Source organism: Pelodiscus sinensis, chromosome 28 (assembly GCF_049634645.1).
Source record: "Pelodiscus sinensis isolate JC-2024 chromosome 28, ASM4963464v1, whole genome shotgun sequence".
Classification (NCBI taxonomy): Eukaryota; Metazoa; Chordata; order Testudines; family Trionychidae; genus Pelodiscus; species Pelodiscus sinensis.
This window is the reverse complement of record NC_134738.1, coordinates 15,402,307-15,423,215: the sequence shown is the minus strand read 5'-3', so window position 1 is coordinate 15,423,215 and position 20,909 is coordinate 15,402,307. Positions and strand designations below refer to the sequence as shown.

The 20,909-nt window shown below is 57.7% G+C and overlaps 1 protein-coding gene across 12 annotated transcripts; it reads right to left on the bottom strand.

Moving 5' to 3' along the window:
* Nucleotides 1-379: 379 nt before the first annotated feature.
* DDHD2 (DDHD domain containing 2) lies at nucleotides 380-20,364 on the bottom strand. Of its 12 annotated transcripts, none has more exons than XM_075910731.1 (19): nucleotides 20,255-20,364; nucleotides 17,261-17,416; nucleotides 16,854-17,063; nucleotides 14,289-14,479; nucleotides 13,135-13,224; nucleotides 12,206-12,326; nucleotides 11,796-11,885; nucleotides 10,166-10,301; nucleotides 8,749-8,957; nucleotides 8,443-8,513; nucleotides 8,074-8,196; nucleotides 7,278-7,373; nucleotides 6,414-6,569; nucleotides 5,640-5,795; nucleotides 4,643-4,745; nucleotides 4,373-4,540; nucleotides 3,714-3,885; nucleotides 3,350-3,467; nucleotides 380-2,120 (listed from the first exon to the last, which is right to left on the bottom strand). In XM_075910731.1, the coding sequence occupies exons 3-18, from the start codon at nucleotides 17,053-17,055 to the stop codon at nucleotides 3,386-3,388; spliced, it is 2,166 nt and encodes a 721-aa protein (XP_075766846.1). In that variant the 5' UTR covers nucleotides 17,056-17,063; nucleotides 17,261-17,416; nucleotides 20,255-20,364; the 3' UTR covers nucleotides 380-2,120; nucleotides 3,350-3,385. The 12 variants fall into 12 exon arrangements, with proteins under 12 accessions (XP_075766846.1, XP_075766848.1, XP_075766850.1 ...); XM_075910733.1 differs by having other exon boundaries at nucleotides 380-1,163; XM_075910735.1 differs by having other exon boundaries at nucleotides 3,714-3,876.
* Between the last annotated feature and the right edge of the window lie 545 nt (nucleotides 20,365-20,909).

The following is a 20,909-nucleotide window of genomic DNA, read 5'->3' as shown; positions in this document are numbered from 1 at the left end:
TGGACGCCACTGCTTGGCCTGTTTCAGACACAGCTGAAGGACGTACCAAGCGGGGGGGTGAGGCTTCTTTTAGAATTGGGCATCTCCTTGTTCTCTGCTCCTGAGGACTGGAGCAAGATGGGAAAAGAGGCTGAATTGTGGGCGTTTTTGAAAAACTCTTATCCTGACAGCACATGCTCTCCTGCTGTAAGGCAGGCGCTCTGCCTAAGGAGACCTGTCTAGTTGGTGCTGCTGCTTAGATCTGTTTCTCCTATGACACCTGGCCGCCAACGGCTCCTCCTGGGAATTACACCTGCTGTACTTTGCCATGGAGGTAGGTCCCAAAACAGTAAGTTCTCAGACTCCTGCCCCTCCCCCACAAACAGCCACTGCCGCCAGCGATTTACGGCTGTATTGACGGGAAAAAGACATTAAATAACAGTTTTAAATGTATTGAAATGTTTTACACAAAGTGCATAACTTGAAGAGCTGGTCGTGACCGCCGTGTGAAACCCATTTCCTTCGTATGGCCCGCCAGGTGCTGGGCTCCACGGGACACGGCTGCCCAGAGCCAGCCCTGAGCTCTCCTGTAGGGAGCAGGGCGGAGAATCCAAAATGCATGTAAATAAATAGTGCTCACACCGAGGGAAACAAACACGCTCCTTATGCTGGATGGACTCAAGCCAGCAAGAGGGGAAACAAGGTTGGGGCCACGTCCAGACCCCAGCCCAGCCCCCCTCCACCCTCCCCTCTTTCCCTTGAGCAAGGGAATCCACAGCTGCTTGGTCAGTTCTTTATCCGTCCGTCTTTGGTTACCAGCGTCACTGCCCCATGCCCCGCCCCGCCTGTGCATCTTGACCAGGTCAGCACCTGCTGCTTAATGCGGCCCAGGCCATGGCTGGGCACAACAGTAGGGGTCTCTGCCTTTGTGAAGTTGGCATTAGTGTCACGGAGGTTGGCCTGTGGTGCCCCCAGGGGTGTAGGGAGAGGGAGTGTTGGGCTCTTGTATTGCACTGAGTGTCTCCCTCGCTGCACACAGCAGGGCAGCCCTTTGGACTCCTAGCAAGCCCCTGACTGGATCCAGCTTTGCTAGGAAGTGGCCGTGGAGCTGGTCTGGCCCCCGCAGTGCGGGGCGGATGCCTCTCGGCCTTGGACAGGGCTCACCCTTGCTGCAGGGGGTTTGCCTGTGAAAGGAGAAGGGAATTAGAGCTGGAATCCAGCCGGGGTCAGGCCACATGCCAGCCTACGGTGCTCAGGGCTGGGGGGGTGCTAGGAACATCCTGCTTTGGGCTAGGCCGCCTGCATTCTGGCAAAGCCCAGGCTCGGCCCGTTGATAAACGGCAACTGGGCATCTTCACACTCCATCATGGCTTCACCTGGAGCCCCCGTCCCGCCTCTGGTGCCTCGCACACCCAGCTCGGGGGAGGTGAGAGGACACCGTGGGAAACAAGAGTCCAGTTCGGCTCCCCTGGGTGAGAGTCAGTTGCTGTGTCCCGGGGCGCTGGCTGGGGAAAGCAAAGCTTGGGCACACAGGGCCCTGGCAGAGGGGGCTCTGGGCCTAGGGCTGCTCCTTAGAGCCTCCAGGCTGCTAATGACACTTGTCCCCCTCCTGCATGTGGAGACGGGAGGCTGCCAGGGTCCCTTGGCCTGCGGCATAGAGCCAGGGTGCAAGAAACCAAACTCCGTGCTCTTAGCAGCCCTTGCCCATCCACCCAGGCTGGGCCGTAGTGCGCCGAAGGACCAGAGCCAGCCCCCCGCCCGCCCCGCGGTGGGGCTGTTGTAGCAGGGCACTCCAGGCATTTCCCACAAGCAGCGTGTGCTCGCTAACCAGGAGTCTCTGGAGGCCCTGAAATCCCCCACACCAGCTCCCCACCCCCGCTGCTGGATTTCTACTGGGGACAGCTAGTGCTGGAGCAGACGAGAGGGCTGGACTAGTCCATTGAACGGTGCTGGAGTGAACGAGCCTACGAGTGGCACCATGGGCAGGGAGGATTTTGCCTTGATCCCCCTCCCCAGGAGAAAAGTCTCCCAGTGCTCCGGGCAGCAGAGGCGCGTGGGAAGCAGCATGCAGGATACAGCAGCAGGAGAGGAAGGAAGAGAGGAGAATCCAGGCTTTGCTGCTGAGTGTTCCTTGGTGGCATCTAGGGAAGCAACAGGAGAGAGCAAACAGCTTACAAGGAAGCAGGGGCGGGGCAGCAGTAAAGCCTGGAAGCACAAGGGATTTCCCATCCAGTGACTGACCCCTCCCATTTAAGCCATTAGCAGCTGGCAGCTCTCAGGCCCTTGCCGACTGCAGGCGTCAGCCCAGGAGCAGCACAGGGCAGAGCCTGCTGGTTCTACAGCAAACCTGGGATTCCAGCTCCAGCAGCCTCCCTCTGGCACTAAGGTCACTTGAAATACCTTCCCCAGTGCATAGTGGTGTTAGGCTGAGGTGAGGGCGAGCCAGCCCCGGTTCACTAACGCCTGGGTGGGAGGGGATTCTTTCCTAGGGCACCGGAGAGACCATTACCAGATAGAGCTGGAAGGGACCTTGAGAGTCATCGGGTCCAGGCCCCTGCCCACACGGCCGGACCAAGCACCGTCCCTGACAGATTTGCCCCAGATCCCTAAATGGCCCCCTCAAGAATTGAACTCTCAACCCTGGGGTTAGCAGGCCAGTGCTCAAACCGCTGAGCTACCCCTCCCCCTCTAGAAACAATTCCACAACTGGCACACACCTCGCAAAGGAGGCCAGGCCGTGCAGTTTACCCCTAGCCAAGGAGAAGGGGCAGACGGCCAGCAAGCCACAAGCACTGGTCTGGGGAGACGACGGTTCCTCCAGGGCTCGTTAAGTTAGCAGCCTAAGCGTGACAAGAGCCACTGGCGGGGAGTAAACTCTAGGCCCGTTCTAAACAGGAGGCCCGTTGGTTTTTAAACACGGCGCTGAGGGTTCGTTGAGGGGAACAGCTTCCAAAGAAGGCGACAGGCCCTCCATCCCTGGAGTCTTTAAACCAGGGTGGTCTCCTTTTGGAAAGACCTCCTCCAGCTCAGCCACAGCAGCCGGGCAGGCATCGGGAATGAACCCGAGCGGTGGTGTGGAGGGCAGATCTGACTTGAACCGCTGAAGCTGACACTGGGCAGACCCGGAGGGACTGAACATGGAGGAGAGAAGAGCACAAGCGATTCAGCCTTCTCAGTGACAAGCGCGAAGGAGTCAGGTTTTAAAAGTTCCCTCCGTTTCAGCAGCATCCCCAACATGACGGTGTCATTGGATGTGTGCGGTACAATGAGGGGGGCTTAGGCAGCCAGCTACGTCCTTACGCCCGTTCCCAAAGAGGCGGCTGCACAGGACGCATGGCACCGGCCGCCCCTTTCATCGGGAGGAACTTACATCAAGTCATCTGGAGAGTGCAGCTGGGGCCTGCCGTCACTGGAGAGGCTGGTCTAAGGTAATGCCCTGCGTGTGGTAGATCTCTTTCAGAATCAAGAGAACAGTATCTTCCGACTCCCTGGAAGAGAGGAGCGTTAGACGCCCGACGCCCACACACCACGGAACATTCGTACGGCGCGCACGGAACCCCCCTCCTGGCCGAGCCGGGGGCTGCTCTAGCCACGCATCAGACCCTGGTGCCCTTCCATGTGACTGGGATCTGCTTGCTCACATTTTCACCCTGCCAGCGTTCAGGGTGCACGTTACAAGAGGCTGGAGGGGCCGGACGGAGAGTAAGAAGCGAGGCAGCTGAGGAGACCCTCACCAGTAGCAAAGGTGGCCTTGCAGTGCAAATAAATATTCATTAAAACTCTCTATCGGCTTCTCCTGCAACACGTAGTCAATCCGATGGCCCCCGTTGAGCATTCCCACATTCACGGGGGGCGTCTCTTCCTTCCCGCCAGCCGCCGGCTCTTCGGGCGTCGCATCTGAGTGGACTTAACCAACACAAGAGTCAGCACGGTGCGTGCGAGGCCTGTCCACGCTGGCAGCCGCTCCAGGGCCGCCCTTTCACTCGAAGGGCAGCGGAGCAGCTTGGGGCTCAGGCGGGTGCTGCGAGAGGCAGACCGGGCTGACGCAAGCCGCAGGGGCGTGGGCTCCAAGCAGCGGGTTACAGGACAACACGCCAGGGAGGAGACTGTTAGCATAAAGATGCCGCCTCCTCACACTGGGATGCTGTAGCCTAGGCACAAGGCCTGTCCCCTGGGCAGTGCCCGCTCCGTGGTGCAGGGCATTGGCAGTGGGCACGTCGGCTAGCAGGCAGTGACAACGGGCAGACCAGAGCCAGGAGAACCCAGCAGTGGGTGTCCAGGCTGGTCTGGGACAATTCATTCGCATCCCGGTTACCTTCCCGCGCCGGGAGCAGTCTGAGCTGCGCCTGGTCCCCTGCCCTGGGGATTCCTCCCTTCTCGCGTTTGCACCAACCTGTCTGTTTCTCCAAACTGGCCTCCGCTTCGTTTTCAGCATCGGCGCTGGCGGCTGCCTCCACAGCGGGCAGCGGGGCTCTGGTGAAAGACTGCCAGGCGATCTTCAGGGAGCCCAGGAGGTTGTTCTTGAGATCCATCCCCATGCGCGTCAGGCCCTCTCTCAGCTCTGAAAGGCACAGGCGCCCGGGGTGAGGCCAAGGAGCAGCCGCAGCCGTTGCAGGAAGCAACAGCGTCCCCGAGCCGCCCCGCGCACGGCCCCAGGCTTTACCTAAGTGCATCCGCTTCCTGCCCTTGTGATGCGGGAGCAGCATGGGCTCGAACTCCAGGTCCGGCGCGATCATGGGCTCGATTCGGTACGCGACCGGGTCGTACTGCACGGAAGGAGAAGGGCCACGCTGAGCCGTTCTGGGTGCACCCGTGGAGCCGACGGGCCGTAGCCCGGGGGGCCCGGAGACACGCTATTGGCGCCGACCGTTCTAATGCAGCGCAGAGGTGCTCTCCCCTCGCCCCGACGCATTGGGAGTTGAACCTCTTCTGATGGTGCCGCACCTCAGCGGGGAACAGTGTCGGGGGGGGGGGTCTCCTTCCGTTTCACGGAGGCGCATCAATGGAGCAGCACTTGCAGCGCTGCTTAGTGTGTCTGACTGAGCGGGATGTAAAATCCCGTTCCACGAACTAAACGGTTTAACGGGGAGCTCCACCCCACGGGAAGGCAGCAGCCTCATGGGGGGGGGGGAATCTGTTGGGCCGCAGAAGCAGTGGTGAGTGCCGGGGCTGCCAACTCAGGCTGGGTTACCCACTCGCATCCCTGGCACTGATACCCCTGTACGAGCCTGCACCTAGCCAAGGGTTACCGGCTCTCTGCATAAGAAAGCGTCCGTGTGGTTGTAACACCGCTGCAGTAGCTCAGGGTAGTAAGTAGATAAAGCAAAACCATGCGATCGTGCCTCAGCAGCACCAGCGCGGCCGCTGTTTGCTGGGCTCTGAGACACTGGGGGGTAAATTTAAAGCTAAACAGCCCAGAACGCCGAGAGCCGGGTCTGGTTCCAGTAAACAAACCGGAGGGGGCTGCAGGGAACATGTCCACCCCCAGGCTCAGTGGACACCCTAACAGAAGGCCGGAGCACGGATGTTGTCAGACCAGAGAGGTTGAACCTGTACTGACAGCTAAGTCGTCTTTGGGGGCTGTTCCACGGGGCAGGGAGAAGCCTGTAGCGCCGGCTGCGGACACGAGATCTCGCTTCACGCCTACTGATCGTACATACGGGATGGAAGATATTGAAGAAGCCCTTGCAGGTAGGAAGGCTGTAGTCTGGATCGATCCTTTTCACGCCTCGTACCGTGAGAAACATCCCGATGGGAGAGCCAAAAGCAAAGAAGATGCTGGGTTTGTAGACCAGCTGAGGGTAATTTGCGGAGACCTAGCGGAGTTAAGACACGACAGGAGTGTTCAGGAGCAGCTCCATGCACAGTCAGACACCACCACAGATGTCCCCGTGGGAACCACCCAGAGGATGTTGATTGTCACAGTGTCAGTGAGGGGATCCACCAGGGCGTGGGCCCCGCTGTGCTGCCCACACCACGAAGACGCAGGCTCCGAGAAGGGCCGGGACCGGCCCAGGTCACACGGAAGAGCCAGACACAGTCCAGCTCTCCCGAGTCCCAGTCAACGGGCTGTCCTGCCCTTCCGCAGCAAAGGCCACACCCGCCAGCGGCCGAGTTCAGCGTCTCGGCTGCGTCTATGGGGCCAGCACAGAGCCGGGCATGGTCGTGGCGGGCTCTAAGCGAGGGCCAGGGCAGCGCTCACACCAGGCAGGAGGTCAGTGCCAAGCCAAGGAGCCTCTTAAACAGGACTTAGGAGGGTGCATCTCGGGCACTAGAGTCGACCGGCAGCAGGGGCCGGGACCTGGCGACCCTGGCGCTAGCCCTGCCCTCAGAACTAGGGCCCCTCGGGCGCATGGCAAGGTGACCCTTGATTAGCAGCCCCCGCTAGTCTGAGGGCTGCGTGTTCCGCGTTCCCCGACAACCTGAGCCGTTACCTGTCCCAGCCCGACATCCAGATTCTGGCGCTTGGCCCCGCCACGGGCACTGCTGCCGGACCCCGGCTGTGGGGCTGACCCCAACGCAGCTTTGGGGGCATCTTCGCGCTTGGCCTCGTTCCCAGCAGGGAGGGGGGCCTGCCGCTGAGCGTCCTGCTTGACACAAGGGGGAGAGGTGGCAGCAGTTGCCCTTGTGGGTTCCATACAGCCGCCACGGGCAGTACACGCACAGGGCAGCCAGCCCATGGGAAGAAGTTTGAGCTCCTTCCTTGCCCAGCTCCCCACGCAGACATGCTGATCACTGGCAGTGGCTCCGTTCATATAACTGGGGGGTTGGGAGCTTTCTAGGCTCTGGGCATTGCCTCTCTCCCAGCCATAAAATAAACGGCCAAGCCTTGTACAGCCGCCACCCAGCAGAAACACTCCTGAGAGCGACCGGGCGCTACCCCACCTGCCCCAGGCACCAGCCCTCCAGCAGCGCCTCCTTCCCAAGTTCCCACGGCAGAGCTACAGCCCTGCTCTCTCAATGGTACAAACAGCTGTGCCGACCGTGGGGCTGGTGCACGTCGACGCTGCTAATATCTGTGGTGTTGCACGAGCCCCACACGACTGAGTTTTTAGAGCTGGGCTCAGACTCGCTGCTTGCCGGGCAGGTGCAGCTCGGAGGCCACAGTGCCACCGACGCGGCAGCGATGTGGGGAGATCGCTTGCGTTCTCTTCGGCGTGACCCCAGAGCAGCTGCATCCGCCGCGCCTTGGGCCGGTGCAACAGGCGTATGAAGCTGCTCTGGCAATAACGGCTTCACGGTGACACCAAACAAGCAGCCATGAGAAGCTGGACCATCCGCCCCTCCAGAAAACATACCTGTGACCCCGCTTTGGAGCTTACATAGTGAAGGATCTTCATTCTTGGGCCCAAGGGAATTCCCATGTCTTTGAGCTCTTCCTCTGTACACACAGCCTGGAAAAGGAGCACAGCCAGTTATCAGTGCAGTTCAGGAAAAGGGGGGATGCCCCTTGTCAGCACTGTCCCCTGGGTCGAATGGCTCCCGTTTCAGTGGGACTCTTCTCGAGACACGAGCAGCAAGCTCTCGATTCAGCCTCCCCCACCCACGTGCTTCTCTTCCCAGCGCCGCTGTAGAGTTCAGCACCCCACATGTGGGAAAGCCGGGCTGCTGCTAGCCGAGGCAGAGTCAAAACCCCACAGTGGGAGGAGTCACCCAGGCTTACCAGCAAAACCCGGGAAAGTTAGGCCAGAGGGCATAAAATAGCTGTGAGAACGCGCCCTGGTACCATGGTGATAGGCAGAGAAGAAAAACATGAACTCTTAATAGATCTGCAGGCCAGCAGTGACACCCAGGAAACTGGCCATTTGTGGCACACGTGTTCCTGCATCCACTGCGAACGGTGAAATTCGCAAATACCGAGAACCGTGGCTCCTGGCCCTTGTGGGCCCCCGTGGCTCCCGAACTCGCTGTGGGGCTGGGAGCCGGGGGGAACTCACCGTGGCTCTTGGCAGCTGTGGCGAGTCCCCTGCGGCTCCTGGCAGCCGTGGTGAGTCCCCCACGGCTCCCAGTCCCCCGCTGAGCCCCCCGGGCCGGGAGAGGAGACCGGTGTCCTATACAAGAATAGTGACCATTGTGTGGGGAGAGCTGCTTTACCAGTGCTTGTGAGTCCACCCTCTCCTTCTCAAAAACACTGTAGTACTCCGACAACTCAAGCTTCTTCAGGATTTCTTTCACTCCCCCAGTGTCTCCCCGTTCATAGGCACCCATCTGGGACCCCTGAAAATACAGCCACGTGGGTCGTGTTTACAGAGCTGGTCTCCCACCATCCTGGGAGTTGGTGGGTGGGGTGGGGGCGGGGCCTGGCAGGGTAGTGCTGAGAATTCAAAGCAATTCTGCTACGGAGGCAGGAGACAACAGCAGAGCTCCCAACATGACTCTCTCTGGGGGAATGCTGAAGCGCGGACGTAGCCCACGGGTGTCCCCATGGATCCACGAGACACATCCACGCCAGGGACCATTTACCTCTCTCTTGCCGTCTTCATCCTCAGAGGAATCTTTCTGATTTGTTAGCAGATCAAACAATATGAGTGACCCTAGAAAACAGCCACATACGGAGTCTCTGAGAAGAGCATCAGATCTTATGCTGGAATACAAATATATTACATGCCCTTTCCCTCTTGAACAGGGAACCAGTCTCTCCCCTCCCATACTCCAGTGTCCCACGGTATGGGAAAGGGACTTCTGCACCGGATTGCAGCCCGGAGTTCTGCATGCACACGGCACAGCCTGTAGATTCTACGTCGCTAGGCACAGAACTAAACCCTTTACCTAAACTATGGCCGGCGATGGAGACGCCCCCTTTGAAGTCAGGGTTCCTCTGCAGGAAGAGCAGATAGAGCCGGTTCATTTCTGACGCCACGGTATCCACGATGGTCTGGCAGTAGGTGGCGCTGTTGTAGAAGAACACGTCCAGGATGGTGTCGTTTATGAAGTGACGCAGGCGGTTGATGCTCGGCAGGGTGATTCGCTCCAAATCGCTAAACGCAGAGCAGAAAGGACCCTTCAGCGGGACACCGATTCCCCCGCGGCTCCTGGCGCTATTTCCTGGTAGGGCTGTAGGGGGAATCCCGGCTCTCGACAACCACGGCTGGTATGAGAGTGAGGGTTTCACCAGAATCCCTCATTAACAGAGCCTCAGACAGGGAGCAGGGTCCTGCCAGACGGGGAACAAAGAGCCAATCTGCTCCAGGAGCATTTAAGCAAGCTCCCCCCTGGCACAGCTGGCAGCGCATTTCCGCCATGGCATTCAGGAGCGGCTGGCTCAGAGCAGCTTAGACAGACGTCCGTCAGGGATGATCCAGAGCAGGGCTACTCAACTTTGCAAGCCCCGGGGGCCACAGTGATCCTCACAGCACATACCGAGGGCCACAGCTCAAGCATGGTTGCATATATATGCAAATAGCTTTTCACACTGATAGGCGAGACTACACGACATGCAGGCCCCATGGAAGTCAGTTCTGCTGATGATAACAAAATGCAACATTGATCCGATTTCCACCCAATTTGCATTTTTAACGAGCAATGACAAGTCTAGGAATTTAACTAGTAAAACACTTCTCAACAGAAGACCTTTATATGGACTCGCCGTTGCAGCGTGTTCCCCGGGGAGGCCACGTTCAAAGCATCCCACCCGTGGGCCGTGTGGTGAGCCCCGCGTCAACCCAACCCGCACTGTGGGCGGCAAACAAATGGGCCACGAGCCTCACACGGCCTGCAGGCGGCGTGCTGAGTAGCCTGGTCTAGCCATGTGGGCAGGGGACTGGACTCGATGACTCGCGAGGTCCCTTCCAGTCCTACTGGTCTAGGATTCTGTGATTCAAGGCACTCAGGGCCTTAGAAAAAAATCTCCTTCAGGTGAATTAGGTATCAACTCTCACTGACTTCCGGACTGGAGCTAACCCCTGCTCTGTGCTCCTGCATCACCTGGAAGCGCCTGTCCAGCCTTCTGACTTTACATGCCAATACATCACTTATGGGGTAGCTGACACTAGACATCAGCTTCACGAGACAACTGGACAGGAGGGCTAGATCCGACCAAATCCTGGTCCCTTTTTACCTTCGCCTGCGTCTCCCCTGCCGCAAAGCTCCTCTCTCGCCTCCCACCCACTGCAGCAAAGGTGAGGCGCTTTCCAAAAGAGCAAGACGCTCCTGGATTTCGTTCCCTGCCGCGCTACAATTCACTTACACGTCCACCCCTGTGGAGTGCAGGGGGCTGTGCCAGTTCACGGGCAGGAACTCCACCCGGCCAATCTGTTGCTGCTCCTGGGCTTTCTTGAAGTGCGCTTGCAGCATGCTCAGGGAAACGGCGCGGAAATCGTTGACTGGGAAGAGAAGAGCAGCTCTGCATCACGGCCTAGAAAAGCCAGCTCTGTAGGGAGAGCCTCTTGCCTTCGCTCTGCTCAAGGACCTGAGTTAGAGGGACGCTGCCACCTGATGACCAGGCAGCCATCCTCAGTCTGAAGGTTTTTAACCATCTCACCGTTTGCGCTGTAGCAAGTCAGTTTCCCCAGTTTGCGTGGGCCCTTCACATAGCAAGTGAGAGACACTTCTTAAAGCTACGAAACCTGCTGTGCAAGTCTCGCGCGGCGGTAGGGAGACAGAGCAGAGACTGGATTTGAAACCACTTGGTTTGGTTCACTGATAGTAACCTGCGCATGGGAAGTGTCAGAAGGCTTGACTGCGTGAAAACCAAAGGGGCGCGTTACCCCCAGTAGAGACATTTGGCCCCACAAAACAGCTTTGGGTTTTACATTTTGCCTCATCTGACCTTTCCTGTTTACGGCCCACAGCCCCCCCAGAGCGCCTCGCCACGACTCAGCACTTGCACTGACAACACTGTCACAGCATTTCTGAAGCCCCCCCCACACACACACTTTTACTACCTCGCAGTAGACCGAGGGGAGGGCGAGTGTCTCAGATTTATTCAGTCACTTGAAGAACCTATATCTGATTTGGGAAGCTCACTATTTTAAGGGTTAGGGGACAATAAACATTCTGATAAAAACGACTGTCCAGCTCTGTCCACATAACAGGCTTGCACTGCTCCTGGTTACAAAGTCAGTGTTCAAGCTACTCTTCTTCAGCGTAGGGATGTGAAGGGCTAGTCGACTGTCTGGTGAGCAAATGCTTATTGGAGAGTCGACAGGACTGTCGACGAGTCGCTTCCCCCTCCTTGCTGCCTCTATCAGATAGAGGCAGCAAGGCAGGGAGAAAAGAGGGGGTCCTTAAAAGCGGCAACGCTGCTTGGAGCTTGAGGCCAGGCCCAGGGCTCCACGCAGCACTGCCGCTTTGAAAAGCCGTGTGCAACCCCGGGCCAGCTGGGGTGTCCCCAGGCTGCACGCTGCATTTCAAAGTGGCAGTGCCGCGTGGAGCTCTGGGTCAGCTGGGGACTCCCGAGCTGACCCCAGGCTCCGTGCAGTGCTGCCGCTTTGAAACGCCGCAGGGAGCCCGGCATCAGGCTCCTCATGGCATTTCAAAGCCGCAGCGCCACATGGAGCCCAGGTTCAGCTGACCCTGGGCTCCACGTGGCGCTTGCTACACTTCAAAGGCAGAGGCACCCTATCGACTAATCGAATAGTCGATGCAAAATGCAGCATTGGGAGTTGGAATGCAAAATGCAACGACTATTTGCTTAGTCAATTACCCGATACTTAACATCCTTACTTCAGTGTAGTCAGCAAGTCGTGTCTCACAGCTTGCTAAGATTATGGTCAAATTCTTTCCACGAGAGATGACAGCACCTCGTGTGGTTTGCCATCCAACCTGTGTTTATTTGCTCTCGGAGAGGCGATGCGTCCCCTCCGGGGCACACCTACCGCACTGGATGATGGACCGGAACCGGATATCACAGGCTGGCCCAATTCCATGAACCACGAACACCAAGTGATCTATCTGCAGAGGCTCCCCTAAGAGGAAAAGAGAGAGAACAGTTCGCACAACGTGCCCAGCAGCTAGCCGTTTGCCTAACTGAGGAAACGCTCCTTTGAGCGTCGCTGCCGAGGCCGCCGTGGGGAACACTCTGCACTGCACGGCCCTGCTCTCGGTTACAGGCTGTAGAAACGACGGATATATTAGGGTTGGGACACGAGGAAATCTGCAGTGAGATGAGGGGTCCCTGCCATAATCTCAAACAACGTTTCCTTTTTAAATTCTCTGGAGTTGCATCGCCCCGGGCAAGACAGACCGGGGCTGAGAAACGTTTCCCTCCACCTTGCTGGATCCTTACCGCAGGGGATGTCAACCGAGATGTTCTCCACTCCTCTCTTCACAGTCCTCGGCCGGCCCTGTTCGGCGGGGGTGGCGCCCCAGTCATCAGAGGTTGCCACTGGCTGGTAGTGCACCATCAGCTGAAGGACACGGGGAGAAGAGCGGTAGAACTCGGTGGTGCGTGCGACACATCCATGAAGGGGGATAAGCAACTTGTCAGGCATCTGTCGGGAAGCACACCTGTAGCACTGCCAGGAGCAGAGCCAGTCTGCCCAGCACTGCGCCAGTGAGGCCACCGACGGACGCTGGATAGACGGAGCTCACCAGCTCTTTGTACATTCTGCTCCTCAGCAATCAGGCTGCTTTTCACGCTGTTCTAGGCAGAATTGTGCTCTGCATTGTCCTTGCCAGAACAAATAACGTCTGGGAAAGGCAGGAGGAAGGATTCCCCACCAAGCAGCGCCAGGGCGCGCGCCACTTTGCATCAATTAGAAACCAGCAGCGGAATGAAGTCGTTAGCCACTAAGCCCGTTAAACTGTTGGTTTGTGGGGTGATTACACCGGAGGGAAGACGGGTCAGTGGTTGGGGAGCTAAGCTGGGAAGTCCTGCTTAGCCACAGACTGGCTTGCATGACCTAGGGCAAGTCCCTCAGATATGTTAATGGTGGAACAAGCATACCAAGGACAGATTCTGATGTAGTTTAAGTGGCACGACCTGCTAGCCTGGATGTAGTGATATCAGTGTAAAGGCACCTTGAACCACGATGCCTTTACACGGGTATAACTGCATCCACACCGAGGGAGGAGCACCGAGTAGGCTGGTTTCTAAAAGATGCGACTGGAGCAGTACAAAACCCGAGTGCAGGCCAGCACGGAAAGGAGAACGACAGAGGAGAAACCATAAATCTATCAGGCTCTGCTACAACCAGGAACTCCTCAGGCTTTTACCTTTGGGTTGTGCAAGATAATGACTTCTCTGGTGGGGGACTCAAGTTTCCTCTTCCACTCGTCCAAAGTTACAGCAATCATGTACGTTTCCTGGGGAGAAGAGAAATCTCTGCAAGTCAGACAGACGCGTCCGCAGGACTCCACCCGTTGGGAGGTTGCCTCCACCCCTCAACATCACTGATCAAACTCAAGTAAATCAGAGATCTGGATCAGTAGCTGTCAGTCTTATCCCAGGACTAAACTCTGGCTTACATCGTGCTTGCTGGAGGCAACCTTTATGCCACCAATTTTAGTAGAGGCGACATTTTAGATTCTACTGAAGCATCTTCAGATGAAAATTTTATGGAAAACCATTCTCCATAGGAAGAGTTACTGGCCATTAATAGGAGAAGTTTCTAGGGATTCATAAACACGCTTACCACCTTTCGGGCCATAAAGCAGCTCTCTCTGGGTAGTCTGCTACCTGCGGGCCTGACCCTGCAGCCTCTCACAAGTGATTTGTCTCCCTGGAGCCAATGGAACTGCCCCATGACACTACGTATTTGCACTAGTGAAGTTATTCTCTGGTGGGAGTATTTGCCGGATCAGGGTCTACATAAGAGAAATGCGGACAGTACAGCAGACAAGGAGCGGGACCAATAGGCGTGTCTGCAGCTTGAAGGAAGGGACGAGCGCCTATAGAAGTATGGTCAGGAGCTGTAGGTAGCAAGCCGCGAGGAGGGGCTTTAAGGAACACCTTGGAGTCAGAGAGCAATTAGCATTCTGAAGACGAGGGAGACGAGGATGGGCCAGGCCTGGAGGCAGCATACAGAGAGGTAGGAGGAGGGAGGGCATGAGGAGCAAGGCAAGGACGCGTGGCAGAATGCAGGTTGCAAGGGGTGAAGTCCAGAGGCCAGGGCTGAAAACCAGGCCAGGCAGCTGAACTGTGCAGCCGGACCCAGGATCTGAGAAGGGGGAGCCTGTCTCTCTTCAACGTGCTGCAGTTGGCACAACGGGCGAGGCTGCAGAGGAGGGAGGAGCGAGTACGTCTACCGGTGCCACTCAAAGACGAAAGGTCAGCCTGGGGCTCACGTCCTTGGGCACAGCTCAGCGCCCAGGCCCCTCGTGGCATCCCGGGCGTTAGGGACTGGGCGCGACCCGGCGAGCCGCTTTACCTCCAGCTCCTCGCTGAAGCTCTCCGGGTAGGGAATATATTTGTTGTCCTTGTCCCCCTTGTAAAACCAGGTGCAGCGTCTCACTTCCGACACCTCTTCCTCCCAGTACACGGCGTGGCGCAGCCGCTTCTGCAGATGCACGTCGTACCTGCCCCCTTCCGCTGGAACCACCCGCTGCTCCTCCTCTCGCCCTGGGGAAGGCAAGGGCTGCAGCCGAGAGCAAACCAACCCGAGGGCATGTTGCCAAGAAGTTGGAGGGGGATGCAAACCAAGGGGGCAGCAGCCGCGTCTGCACGGCGCTTCCCTCGAAAACGCAGGCGTGCCTCTAGCAACGCCAGCAACCGCGTCGCCACAGTCCCCATTTAAAAAGGCCTCCTAGGCTAGTCATGCCTGAGAGTCAAAAGCTTCCGCGCAGGGATAGGGTGGAGAGATCAGAAAGGCCAGTTTATTACTGTCTCTTGTGGTAGCGCCTGGAGGCCTCCCCCACCGTTCTAGGCCCCGAACAGACCCCTAACCAGAGAGACAGTCCCTGCCCCAAAGCGCTTACCCTGTCGGTCAGCTGGTTTCCATCTAGCGCATGGCGATCCTTCAATGTTCAGGTCGGTTTGTATTTCCCTAGCGCCATGGGCCGGGCAGTACCACTAAGAGGGGCCCCCTTTGGGAAAGGGAGGGGCAGCCACTCGGTGTGCAACCTGGCACACAACAGCAAAGAGGGTACGGCCGGAGCCCCCGGCCACACCTCTGCTCCAGGCAGAGCAGGCACGAGATCAGATTTCGAGTCTCATTCACAGACTTGCAATAAGCTCCCTGGGCCCTCAGCCCCCAGAACCTTCACCTGGCCCAGTGCTTCTCGGCATCCCCCACCCGCACTGACAGATTTCACCGCTGACCCCGAGCAAAAGCCTCCCCGAGCTCCACTATCTACAGGGTGATCCTATTAGTGGGATGACAGGTCCACTGCAATAGGCAGCACCCGTTACCTGCATGAGCTGCCAAAACACGGCACCTTTAATCAGGATCACACACTTTAGTCTAACCCCTGGAAAGGGGGTGGGGCAAGAGGACAAAAGACTCAGGAAGCCTTATTCTTCTCCCCCACCCTTTGCTGCTCCTCTTGTGGGGCTCTGCAGATCTGACTGCAGAAGCAGAGCCTTTCGGCTGTCTGCAATTCTGGGCAAGGGACGTCCATTAATATGTACGGACAGCACCTCGCACACTGCGGACACAATTATAAATAAGTGTCTGAGCCAGGCTGGACCTGAAGCCTCACCCATCCTCCAATCTGCATCGCTGCCATTTGCATACTAATCAATCCACGGAGCAGTAAGATCTGCAGGGCAGGCTTCCCCGGTAGTGGCATTTAACCAGCATTGCTCCCTAACCAGCTGCTGCTTTCACGCTCTCCCATGCAAATGTACTGAGCACTAGATTTTGTGTGTGTGTCCAATAATGAGGCCTGAACATTAAAGCCTTTTCGATGCGACATTTTTTGTAAGCAGCATGAAGAGGCTCCCTTCCAGGAAAAGATGTTTCCAAAGACAAGTGTACAATTTCAGAGAGGGAAGACCCTTTCAACTCCCGTAGCCAAAAGTGCACGAGATGTTTGAACACTTTCCTCAGCGGCAGCTTCTAGCCCCTCGGTAACACTCATACAACACATCTCGAACCCTCGGCCGACTCAATGCTCTTGCGGCAGATTTCCCCGTCTTGCAAACCCCATGAGTCACGCTTGCTAATTCACCTCCTCTCGGTGGCTTGTAGGGTGAGATGCATTACTACATTTCAAATGGAGAGTTAGTTAAACTAGAGATCTGGGAGCTAGACCAGCCCCAGGAGGTCACAGAATCATAGAATACTAGGACTAGATGGGAACTCGAGAGGTCATCGAGTCCAGTCCCCTGCCCTCATGGCAGGACCAAATACTGTCTAGACCATATTTATCTAACCTACTCTTAAGTATCTCCAGAGAGGGGCGTTCCACAACCTCCCTGGGCAATTTATTCCAGTGTTTAACCACCCTGACAGTTAGGAACTTTCCTAATGTCCAACCTAAACCTCCCTTGCTGCAGTTTAAGCCCATTGCTTCTTGTTCTGTCCTCAGAGGCCAAGATGAACACCTTTTCTCCCTCCTCCTTGTGACACCCTTTTAGATACCTGAAAACTGCTATGTCCCCTCTCAGTCTTCTCTTTTCTAAACTAAACAAGCCCAATTCTTTCATCATTCTTGTTGCTCCTCTCTGGACTCTCTCTAGTACCTCTCTTCTCTGGTCACCTACTCTAGGCAGAGGCGGCCCATGGCTATAGGCTGACTTGGCCGTTGCCTAGGGCGCCGCTTCAACAGTGCCCGATGATGACGTCACCCCATTGACGGCCGTGCAGGCAGGGGCGCCGATCGCGCGTTCCACCTGGGGCGCCTCAAGCCGCTCCTGACTCTAGGGGAGGGTAGTGCGAAGCCATCTTTGCTACCGCGCTAGTCTAGAGATTGAAGATCCTGCCAGTTCCCTTCACAACCACTGTGTGTCTGGCCCTGAAGACGTTTCTGACAAAAAGGCATTTTCCACTTACTTGAGTTGTGGGCCTCTTCTAACTTCTCTGAGTCTTGCCGACTGAACGGGATCCACCTCTCTCTAGAGTCGATTACCTTGCTGTAAAACCAGTGCGGTGCGACTGCCTCATACTTATTTACACTATCTGCCTCCACTACTTCACAGGTACTGGATGAGTTGGACACCGGAGGTGGTTCTCCCTGTTGTTCCACAGATGACATTGCACCCCCTAAATGAACAAAGGCAGACACAATAATGAGAAAAATCCAGGGTCGTCCTCCTTATTTTTACAATGTTATTTACTAACAGTGGGACTTGAAACACACAGAAATGTGGCCCTTCCAAGAACTGCTATTTCTGTGAAAATAAAGCAGACTGAATGGTAAACTGCTACAAATGAGGGACTGCCAGCTGCCCAGAACTTACTTGTTACAAGCTTATTATTGTCTTAATCCAAAATGTATCGTCTGCCAGAGATGACAAGGCCCAGACCAGATAAGTCAGATACAAATTTGGCTCAACCAAATCCACCACAGAAAGTCTGAAAGATGAGGCTTCCACTGGGGCTTGGCAATAAAATACCTGCAGAAACAATAAACCTGTTAGAAAACAGCAAATGCAATCAAGAGACTAAAGAAAAACCATCAGGCAGCATACCTAGAACAAGGCTCAAGAGTCATACCCAGAGAAAGATATTTTATGATGAGCTTTAGAACTTGTGCCAGTTCAGCTGTGCTCACACATCCCTGATTTCTGATACTTGTACTTTAGAAAGTTGGTGTGTTTTTCTCCACCAAACATTGCAGAACTTGACAGCATGCAAAATCCAAAGGGGAAAACTTGTCTGCTGCTACAGCAGAAGTTTTACATACCTGAAAATCCACCAGTCTTTCCCAATGTTACCCTACTTGCACTTCCAAACACACTGGTGCCTCTCGTGACTTCACAAAAAGCATGACTACAAAAGTGGTAACTGAAGTAGAAAGAAATTAGTCAGGAAAATTATGTAACACTGCAGCTCAGGAAACAGAAGGATAGTAATCAGAAAGAGGCCTAAAACAAATGACTACCCAGAATTGTTCTCATTTACTTGTACAAGGAATATCCCTCATCTTTTTTTTACTTCAATTTCTATAATCTACAAACAGCTTGTTCTTGCAGCAGCAGGCTATAGTCAGTAACCCCTAACCACATTTTAAAGATTTGGAAACAGAGGTGACAGAATTTGGAATAGGATCCAGGGCTCTGGACTGTAAGCCCTGTGCGTCAAAACTCTCTTTCCTTATCACAGAAAATAATCTCTGGTCTAGTTCATGCAATTGGAAAAGACATTATGAGGTTGAGTTTGGATCAAAATACAGGCCCCAATCTTACAGCTGGGTTCCCTCTTGTATAAATTCACCTTCACTATCAGGGCAACAGGTAACCAATCAACACTGTTACAAATACTCCGATTGTCTCCGTTTTTATATCAAATATAAACAATTCAACAAACTTTTTTCTTTAACCAAAAATGCATGAATCTGCCATGCGCCACTGTGCTCCTGACAAAGTGAAACGGACTAAATGCAGGTGAAGTTGACTACTGCGTTTGTAGCCCTCTCCTGCAGCGGCAAAAAGTCTGAATGAACAGCTAATGAGCAGCCAACAGCGATTTTTAAGGTGCCCTCTCAAATCTGCCGTCCTGTTGAAATTCTAACCCAACCAACCCTTCTGAAAAAGGTGCCAGTGGAAACAGCTGTTTTTGAACATGCACTTTCCCCTGCAATTTGGAAACCTCCACTCCCTAGTGCAGTGAAACTGACATGATATGGAAACCAACTCCAGTGTCCAGGCTGCCAGACCCCCAGAGGAGCAGTGAACATAAGCAGCAACACGGGGTTCCCCCTGACCTCAAAGGTCGGTTAGACCTTGCCCATGTGTGCAAGGCCCCCCAGGAAAACGCGCCGGGGGCTAAGGCAGCCAGATCTCTCCCCGCACCTCTAACAACAGGCCACAAGTCCCATGTAAACCAGCCCCTAATTTCAACAGCCCCGCCAGTGCCCCGCAGAGCCGAGGGGCCACGGGAAAGCTCCCTGCACCGGGCCTGCGCGGGGGCGGGTGTGGACATGGGGAGGGGGTGCACAAAGCAAACCCCGACAAACGAAGAGCTGGCACCCCGCGCCCAGGAAGCCCCTCAGTCACCTGGGCTACGGCTGCCCCCATCAGCACCCCAAGGTGGGCTACGGCTGCCCCTTCTTTCCATCACTCTCTGATGACCCCACCAATATCCACCCGCCAGCCCCCTCCCTTTCCCCGGCCCTGCTCCCTCCATCGCTCCCCCCAGGGCACTGCCCCCCATCCCCTCCAAGCCCTGCTGCCCCCCGGCACCCCCCATTCTCCTTTCCTGCAGGGCCCTGCCCCCCCATCTCTGCCCCCCCAGTCTTGCCCCCCCACCTCCTGCAGGGCCCTGCCCCCCCATCTCTGGCCCCCCAGTCTTGCCCCCCCACCTCCTGCAGGGCCCTGCCCCCCCATCTCTGGCCCCCCTGTCTTGCCCCCCCACCTCCTGCAGGGCCCTGCCCCCCCATCTCTGCCCCCCCAGTCTTGCCCCCCCACCTCCTGCAGGGCCCTGCCCCCCCATCTCTGGCCCCCCTGTCTTGCCCCCCCACCTCATGCAGGGCCCTGCCCCCCCCATCTCTGGCCCCCCTGTCTTGCCCCCCCACCTCCTGCAGGGCCCTGCCCCCCCATCTCTGCCCCCCCAGTCTTGCCTCCCCACCTCCTGCAGGGCCCTGCCCCCCCATCTCTGGCCCCCCTGTCTTGCCCCCCCACCTCATGCAGGGCCCTGCCCCCCCATCTCTGGCCCCCCTGTCTTGCCCCCCCACCTCCTGCAGGGCCCTGCCCCCCCATCTTTGCCCCCCCAGTCTTGCCTCCCCACCTCCTGCAGGGCCCTGCCCCCCCATCTCTGGCCCCCCTGTCTTGCCCCCCCACCTCATGCAGGGCCCTGCCCCCCCATCTCTGGCCCCCCTGTCTTGCCCCCCCACCTCCTGCAGGGCCCTGCCCCCCCATCTCTGCCCCCCCAGTCTTGCCCCCCCACCTCCTGCAGGGCCCTGCCCCCCCATCTCTGGCCCCCCTGTCTTGCCCCCCCACCTCCTGCAGGGCCCTGCCCCCCCATCTCTGGCCCCCCTGTCTTGCCCCCCCACCTCCTGCAGGGCCCTGCCCCCCCATCTCTGGCCCCCCTGTCTTGCCCCCCCACCTCCTGCAGGGCCCTGCCCCCCCATCTCTGGCCCCCCTGTCTTGCCCCCCCACCTCCTGCAGGGCCCTGCCCCCCCATCTCTGGCCCCCCAGTCTTGCCCCCCCACCTCCTGCAGGGCCCGGCCCCCCCATCTCTGCCCCCCCGTCTTGCCCCCCCCGTCCTGCAGGGCCCGGCCCCCCCGCACTGACCCGGCCGGTCTCTCTCGCGGGCGCAGCGGCCCAAAGCCCCGGCGCTGCGGCGCGTCCTGAGCCCGCCCAGTGGGGCGGGGCCCGGCCCGGCCCCTCCCCCGGCTCCTCCCCCGCCTGGGCCGGGCCGCGAGGGGGGGCCCGAGGGGGAGTCTGGGGGCAGGTTTCCGAAGAGGGGCGTTCGGAAGCCCCCAGAGCGGGGAGCTTGGGGGATGGGGGGGCACAGGGCCGGCTGCCCCCCCCCAGTACCCCCCCAGCGCCCCCCCCAGCCTGCCTGTTTGCCCTTTGGCCCCTCGGAGGCATTTCTCCAGGGTGGGGCTGAGCCCCATGGCCCCCTCTGTCCGCTGCCCCCGGGGCCCGGGCGGGTGCAGGGGGGGGCGCAGGGGGAGCGGGGTCCGGAGAAGAGGCGGGTGCAGAGGGGGGCGCAGGGGGAGCGGGGTCTGGAGAAGAGGCGGGTGCAGGGGGGGGCGCAGGGGGAGCGGGGTCCGGAGAAGAGGCAGATGCAGAGGGGGGGCGCAGGGGGAGCGGGGTCCGGAGAAGAGGCGGGTGCAGAGGGGGGCGCAGGATGAGCGGGGTCCGGAGAAGAGGCGGGTGCAGAGGGGGGGCGCAGGGGGAGCGGGGTCCGGAGAAGAGGCGGGTGCAGAGGGGCGCAGGAGGA

Excerpts from the sequence above, each read along its gene's own strand:
- DDHD2 (XM_075910731.1), bottom strand. The coding sequence starts at position 17,055 with ATGTCATCTGTGGAACAACAGGGAGAACCACCTCCGGTGTCCAACTCA. Across the intron at positions 14,480-16,853 it reads AGAAGAGGCCCACAACTCAA|GGCGAGAGGAGGAGCAGCGG; the intron begins GTAAGTGGAAAA and ends TGCCTTCCCCAG. Across the intron at positions 13,225-14,288 it reads GCTTCAGCGAGGAGCTGGAG|GAAACGTACATGATTGCTGT; the intron begins GTAAAGCGGCTC and ends TCTTCTCCCCAG.